General features: G+C 39.0%; 1 protein-coding gene across 1 annotated transcript; it reads left to right on the forward strand.

The window, feature by feature from the left end:
* Positions 1-350: 350 nt before the first annotated feature.
* On the forward strand, positions 351-1286 carry LOC142448725 (olfactory receptor 7A10-like). Its single transcript, XM_075550648.1, has one exon. The coding sequence runs from the start codon at positions 351-353 to the stop codon at positions 1284-1286; it is 936 nt and encodes a 311-aa protein (XP_075406763.1).
* The last annotated feature ends 7075 nt before the right edge of the window (positions 1287-8361 follow it).

Raw genomic sequence — 8361 nt, forward strand, 5'->3', positions numbered from 1 at the left:
AAAATTTTTATTTTTTTCACTGAGGTTCCCACAACTTTCAGGAATACTTGGCATAAAATATTTGGTCAAACACATTGGTCAAATGAACTATCAAAATCTTAAGGAATTTATAGAGAAATATAAAGTTTTAGGGAAAAGATGATAATGGAACAAAGGACAACTTGACAGTTTCAGCATCAGAGAATATTGAGCATATGAAATTCAAGAACATGAGATATACAGATATTAACAGGGATTAATTAAATGATTGCTAAAATTATACATGACAGCATACCCCTTAAACTGTTGTTAAGAGCCTATGGCAGAGTTTGCAATGCTCTTGTCTCTCTCCCAGTAGTTTCATCAGCTCCATGGAACCAGGAAACCACACTCACATTCCAGAATTCATCCTTCTGGGGCTTTCTGAAGAGGCAGAGCTGCAGACCCTCCTCTTTGGACTGTTCCTCTCCATGTACCTGGTCACCTTCACTGGGAACCTGCTCATCATCCTGGCCATCACCACCGACTCCCACCTCCACACACCCATGTACTTCTTCCTCTCCAACCTCTCCTTTGCTGACATCTGTTTCACCTCCACCACTGTCCCAAAGATGCTGATGAACATCCAGATGCAGAAAAAAGTAATTACATATGAAGACTGCATCACTCAGATCTTTTTTTTCTTGCTTTTTGCAGGCTTAGACAACTTCCTATTGACAGTGATGGCCTATGACCGGTTTGTGGCCATCTGTCACCCAATGCACTATATGGTCATGATGAACCCAAGATTTTGTGGTCTCCTGCTTCTGGCCTCCTGGGTATTGTCATTTGTGCAGTCTCTATTAAATAGTTTATTGGTTTTGCGACTGTCTTTTTGTACAGAACTGAAAATCTCCCATTTTTTCTGTGAATTTAATCAGGTCATCCATCTTGCTTGTTCTGACACATTCCTCAATGACCTAGTCGTGTATTTAGTAAGTGCAACTCTGGGTGTTATCCCACTCACGGGAATCCTTTTCTCTTACATCAAGATTGTGTCCTCCATTTTGAAAATGTCATCAGTTGGGGGCAAATGCAAAGCCTTTTCCACTTGTGGGTCTCACCTCTCTGTTGTTTCCTTGTTCTATGGTACAGCTATAGGGGTCAATCTTAGTTCTGCTGCTATTGAAAATTCCAGGTCCACTGCAGTAGCCTCAGTGATGTACAGTGTAGCCACACCCATGCTGAATCCTTTTATCTATAGTCTTAGAAATAAAGACATAAAGCAAGCCCTAAGAAAACTTTTTCAGTGGAAGATCATCCTATAAAACAGAAATTCATCCTTAAGTTTGGAGAGCTACTTCTGAAAAACAAAATTCAAAATAAAAAAATTTTATTATACTTTCCTCAGTTCTAACTGTGCTTATGTACATAATTCCATCTCTGAAATACTTAAGACATAATATGAAAAATTGAAGACATACTATGAAAATACTTCCAGTGTATTTTCTTAAAAATGTGTTTAACCAAATCTTCACTTCAATGTGCAATTTTTAGGATGCTTCAGCTACATATAAGAAATAGATTTTTTATTACTAGCCATAGAGGAATTGCATACAATTATCCCAGAGACCAGTGCTCATTATTATCCTGAGCCATTAAAAACAGGCACAGATCCCGGGAAACGGGGCGCGGCTGGAAAGGCGGCTGCCTCCTCGCCCGTCAGGCACCGCACGTTCGTGGGGAGCCCGGTGCTAAACCGTTCGTAGACGACCTGCTTCTGGGTCGGGGTTTCGTACGTAGCAGAGCAGCTCCCTCGCTGCGATCTATTGAAAGTCAGCCCTCAACACAAGGGTTTGATAAGAAATTAAAAAAACAAAAAAAATAATAAGAAAAAAAGATAAATAAAAAGAAAAAAAACAGGCACAGAATTTCTTTGATTCTTATTTTGTAAAAAAATTTTCTTGTGATTATATCTGTGTTAAACCTTCAACTCACCTGTCTATTTTCTTTATACTGCAGTCGTGTTGAATATTTTGAGCATGAAATTTGTAAACCTGTTCTTATTAAATTATTCAAAGCATGAGTGAAATGTTTAAACATTGAAAATGGCTTCCAGAATCACACTGAAAACCACACCCGATTAGTATGTTCATATCTCTTCTATCATCAGAAAGTGGTAGAATCAAGAATGTTGAAGTTATTGACTGCCTACACATGCTCATGTGCTTCTTCCATGTGGGCTTGGTTTCTTCTCAGTTGGAAGGCAGCTCATTTATCGTCATGTCTTTAAGATGCTAAATCATTTCATAGGTGGCCACCATCAGCTTTCTTCACCATATTTGCTTATGTATCTGCTTTGTCTTCAGCAATCATGTCTGGAAGGTAAGCATCATGGAATGCCAGGTTAATAGAACAAAGTGTTCTTGTATTGAGGGAGTACCTGAGTAGAGGCAAAATCACAATTGGTTACCTTAATCCTAGACCCATAAATATATGCACATAGATGTATTTCCTAATAGTCATATAGAAATATATTTACATATGGAAATGCCTGTATTTAAACCTCTGTCAATGCCCTTTGCCACCTAGGAAAGGAGGTTGGGGGGAGCAAGGGGAAAAATGAGGAGCTTGTACCAAGGGTTCAAGTAACAAGAAAATGTTTTGAGAATGAAGATGGCAGCAAATGTACAGATGTGCTTGACACAATGGATGTTTGTATGGATTGTGATAAGAGTTGTACGGGCCCTCAATAAAATTATTTCTTTAACAAATTACAGCTTTGTAAACCATACCACACAATTCAGTCTCATGAGTCAGACTCACTTGATAGCAGGAGTAGTGAGTTGGTCATACAGGAATGCTGAGTACCAACCCCCTATTCCTTCAATGAAAAATGTAGACTCGATTCAAACCCACTGTCATGGGGTCCACCTCACAGCACAGAGATAGTGATGAATAACTGCCTCAAAGGATGTCTGAAGCTGTGATCTTTACAGAGAGGTAAACTATCACATTTTTCCACCAGGGAGCAGGTAGTGGATTTTAATCTCTAATTTTAGTTAGCAGCCTAGCACTTGAACTAGGAGATTGCCAAACTGTCTTATAAAATGAGTGAACAAGCTGATTATATCCAAACTTCCTTAAGATTTTTTCACAGCATGTTCTTTTTATTTTTAAAAATCAACTTATTGAGGGCTCGTACTTTTATCACAATCCATATTTATCCATTAAGTCAAGCACATTTGCACAATTGTTGCCCTCATCATTCTCAAAATATATGCTTTCTACTTGAGCCCTTGATATCAGCTCCTCATTTTTTCCCTTCCCTTCCTGCCCCGTCTATCTCATGAACCCTTGATTATTCATAAATTGTATTTTTTTGGTCAAGTCTTACACTCAGCCATCATGTTATTTTTCAAATAATTTCACTGGGGGCTCATACAGCTGTTAACACAATCCATGCAACCACTCTCATCACACGTTTTAAAAAAATCATTTTATTGGCAGCTCTTACAGCTTTTATCACAATCCATAAATGCATCCATTGTGCCTAGCACATTTGTGCACATGTTGCCATCATCATTTTCAAGACACACATCATTTCTACTTGAGGCCTTGGTGTCAGCCCATGTCCCTCCTCCCCGGCCCTCTCTCCCTCTTGAAATCTTGATTATTTATAAAACTTTTTTTTTAATGTTTTACGCCAACTGCTGGCTCCCTTCACCTACTTTCTGTTATCTGTTCCCCGCATGTGGGTTATATGTAGATCATGTGATCTGTTCCGCTTATTTTCCCCAACCTTACATTACCCTCCTGGTATCGCTACACTCATTATTGGTCCTGAGGTGTTTATCTGTCCTGAATTCACGGTGTGTTGAGTTCTTATCTGGACTAATGTACATGCTCCGGCCTAGCTGGATTTGTAAGTTGAAGTGGGGTCATGATAGTGGTGGTGGGGAAGCATTAAAGAACTAGAGGAAAGTTGTATGTTTCATCTGTGCTATACTAAACCCTCACTGGATTGTACCATTCTTGTGACTCTACTGTAATTTGTTGTCTATTTGTCAACAGATTGGCTTTCGATCTTGGCTCCAGCGAACAGCGTCATTTTCATGTTTCCATTCAAATATGTACAGTTAATTCTTGATTTCGTTAAAATGGATGCTTTGTGGAGTATGAAGTGAGCATTTGATAATACAAAAAATATCTAACAAAAAAACCCCAAAAACCGACTGCCATGGAGTCAATACCAGCTCAGCAGGACAGGGTTAAATTGCCTCTGTAGGTTCTCAAACCTGGAATTCTCTTCAGGAGTATAGAAAGTTCCAGGTTTCTCTTGTAGAGGAGCTGGTAGTTTTGAACACCTCACCTTGAGGATCACAGTCCAACTCTGCTACATATTCTTAGATACTCCCCTTTTAAAGACAAATAATACTATAGTAAAATATATAAAATAAAATTAAGCATTCAAAGCATTGTGAAAATCACTCCTTGTGCTTACCTCAGAAATTCTCTATTAGTGCATCCCAACCTGTTGGTTGTGAACCCTTTGGGGGTCAAAGACCATTTTACAGGGGTCGCCTATGACCAACGGAAACACTGCTCCTCAATTCTTCTCAAGGCGGGTCCCTCCACATGGATATCCGCCCACATCTAAATACACCATATGATGACCTCATCGCACCAGCTCCATCACATACATCTTGTACAAATACAGGTGTACGTGACAGGGTTGGCGCCATAATTTACTTATGTGGACCAGTCACACAGGTGTAGAGAGCTGCTACTGTGCAGAGAGCAGCTAATGCGTAGAAAGCAGCTGCTGTGTTGAAAGCAGCAGGATTAGAGGTAAAACAACACGTCATGAATTTTAATTACTGGGTAGAAGTAATATCATGTACTGTAAAATCATGAACTACTGATATGTATGTGTATATACATATATGAGTGGAACTTAATCTGGATGCTGATTGGTCTTTTTATATTCAGCTTTGGTTGATGTGAATAGTGCCCCCTTGTAATAGTAACAGGTATGGTAAAAAAAAAACTACACAAGAATGGTAAATCATAGGAAACTTTAATGAACTGTATTGACTGAACTATGCCATGAATCTTCTTTTGTATTACTAAAGCTATTGTTACATATTATTTTCATTAGCAAACCATACCATGACAATGGATCCTGTAGAGAAGAATATTAAGAAAAGAAAATATAGTGAGGATTTTTACAGTATGGAGTTACCTCAATAATTACAACAGGAATTGAGAAAGCACAATGTGTTATTTGTGTGAAGTTCTATCAGCCAATTCTATGAAGCTGAAGAAACTAAATGCCATTTTGATAGCGAGCATCAGAGCTTTGCTGGCAAGGAGACCAACTATTTAGAAGCAATGCTGATGGACTCAAGAAAGCCAGACTTGACACTGGTGGCAAGTACCACAAACAAAACGTAGGAGCCATTGAAACTTCATAATTGGTGACACTCAGAATTGCCAGAGCTATGAAACCTTACACCATTGGTGAGAATTTATTGTTGCCAGAGGCCAAAGACATTGTTCAATTTATGATTGGAGACAAATTTGTTACCAAATTGAGTGCACTGTCTACAGAAGAATAGCTGACATGTGTGCTGATATTTTTGGTCTGATAATCCAGGAAATTAAATCTGCTCCACTTACTTCCAATAATTAGCATCCAGATTGATGACATTGCACACTGTTCACGGATACGTGTTTACATGAGGCATATTAATGTTGGTGCCGTTATAGATGGGTTTCTTTTTTTCTCACACCTTTTGTAACGACAACTACTGCATGTGATGTATTTGACACAGTTGGTTCATTTCTGAAAGAGCATAAGATCTCTTGGGAAAAGGTTTGTGGTGTTTGCACTGATGGTGCTCCAGCTATACTAGGAAGTTGATCTGGATTTCAACGTTTGGTCCTGAATGAGTCACCAAATGTCATTGGAACTCACTGTATGGTTCATGGGCAAATATCAGCAATGGAGATGCTGCTACCAGAGTTACAAGAAGTAATGAAAAGCGTGATAAGCTCCGTGAATTTTTTAAAGGGAAACACCTTAAAACAGTCAACTGTTCTCGCAACTGTGCATGAGTTGGATGCACCGAATAATGCTTTGCTATTTCACACTGAAGTGAGATGGTTGTCAAGAGGAAAAGTCTTAAAATGTGTTTTTGAGGTTCAGGATGAACTTGAAATGTTTTTAGATCAGAATTACAGGGGTCTGGCTGCCATTAGCACATTTCCAAGTGGCTCATCGTCAGTAATGTCTCACTGGAGTGAGCATGGGTCCCTCCTCCAGCAAGCTATTTATCTCCTTAGCACCTCCAAATGAGGTCATAATGCTGTGATCTGATTGACAGGCTAAACTCCACCTCTTCACTCTTAAGTCTCAAACTGAAAACAAATTATGTAACTACCACACTCAATTTCCTGTCACAATCACTGAAGACAAAATGGGTGCATAGGCAAATATGGTGAAGAAAGTTGATGGTGTCTGGCTGGCAAAAGCTACAGCATCTATAGTCTTAAAAGTTTAAAGATAAACAAGCAACCAGCTAGCTGAGAAGCAACAAACCCCACATGGATGAAGCACACCAGCCTATGTGATAATGAGGTATTAATGGGATCAAGTATCAGGCATCAAAGACCGAGAACAAAAAATTATATCTATGTGAATGAGGGGGAGGGTAGCATGGAGACCCATAGCCCATCTGTAGACAATTGGACATCCCTTTACAGAAGGGTCATAAGGATGAGAGGAACCAGTCAGAGTGCTTTATAGCACGGATGAAACATACCACTCTCCTCTATTTCTCTAATGCTTCTTCCCCCCACTATCATGACCCCAATTCTACCTTACAAATCTGGCTATACCAGAGCATGTACACTGGTAGAGGTAAGAGCTCACAGCACAGGGAATCTAGGACAGTAAACCCCTCAGGACCAATAATTAGAGTAGCAATATCAGAAAGCTAAGGGGAAAGTGGGAGAAGAAAAGTGGAATCTATCCCAATGATCAGCATATAACTTCCGTCCAGGGGGACAGACGATGAAAAAAGGGAGTGAAGGTGTACGATCTGAAAAAATAATAATTTAAAAATTATCAAGGGTTCATGAGGAAGAGCAAGGTGGGGAAGGGGGAAAATGAGCTAATATCAAGGGCTCAAGTGAAAAGAAATTTTTGAAAACGATGAAGGAAACATATATACAAATGTGCTTGGCACATGGATGTATTGATTACGATAAGAGCTGTAAGATCTCCCAATAAAATGATTTTTAAATTATGACACATCTCTGAATGTAGCAGTTGAACAATTCCAGGAAGACATAAAATGTACATTTGAAAAATACTGTATATAAAAATGATTGTGTATTTCTGAAAAATTATATTTTTCTTTAATTTGGACTCATTGGCCATATCCTCGCATTTTGTTCTTTCTGGAAGGCCACATAAAAATTGAAATTAAAAAAAAACTCTTATTTCAAGAGGAAAAACTCTCATGGAGATCTGCCATGGCTCCCTCCATATGACAAACAAAGGGACTAATTTCTGCTGCCTTGTAAAACTGTTTACACTATCTCAGAGCAGAAAACTGAAATGAGATGCTCCAGATTAGTTTATTTTTAGTTGGGTGGTGGACTTTTAAAGGTGTACAAAAGTTGCCAAATTTGATATGGCAATATTCAAAATAACTGGAAATAGAAATACCAGACAACCTAGCAATTCCTCTGCTGAGTAGATACCTGAAAGAAGTAACAACACAAACAGATATATGCTTTCCTATTTTTATCACAGAGAGTTCATAATAAACTGAAAATAGCTCAAATGTCCATCAGTGGGAGAATTGATAAAGAAACTGGTACATAAACACAACGGAATACTGCGTATCCATAAAAACAGTGACCAATCCATGAAAGTCCTGATGATGGATGAACTGGAAAACCATGATGCTGAGTGGTTAGTCAATCACTAAAAAAGAGCTATTGTATGGGCCAGCACTATAAGATGAAGGGAGACTTCTGTTCTCAGGTCAGGTAATCTTTGAATCCATTCTGTGTCTGCCTAATGCTCACAGTCTATGTATCATGCAATTATTTGTCCATCTTTGTAACCACTTTGACAGAGGTCTTCCTTAGATGTGGTCAGTTTCTGTGCTGAAGAGAAAAGGAGACAAGTCATTTCCTGTCATATGACATTGTTCTGTGATCACCCCAAATCAACAGACACCCCTAACAGGGTGCTCAGTGAACCTCAGTGGGAATTCAAGTAGAGGAGGGCAGGTAGGTCTGTGTTGGTGAAGGGAATCACACATCTGTTGGCGAGTAACCTCGAGGGGCAATCTGCCATTGGGAAAAGTGATTAACATTTCTCAT

Source organism: Tenrec ecaudatus, chromosome 1, assembly GCF_050624435.1.
Source record: "Tenrec ecaudatus isolate mTenEca1 chromosome 1, mTenEca1.hap1, whole genome shotgun sequence".
Classification (NCBI taxonomy): domain Eukaryota; kingdom Metazoa; phylum Chordata; class Mammalia; order Afrosoricida; family Tenrecidae; genus Tenrec; species Tenrec ecaudatus.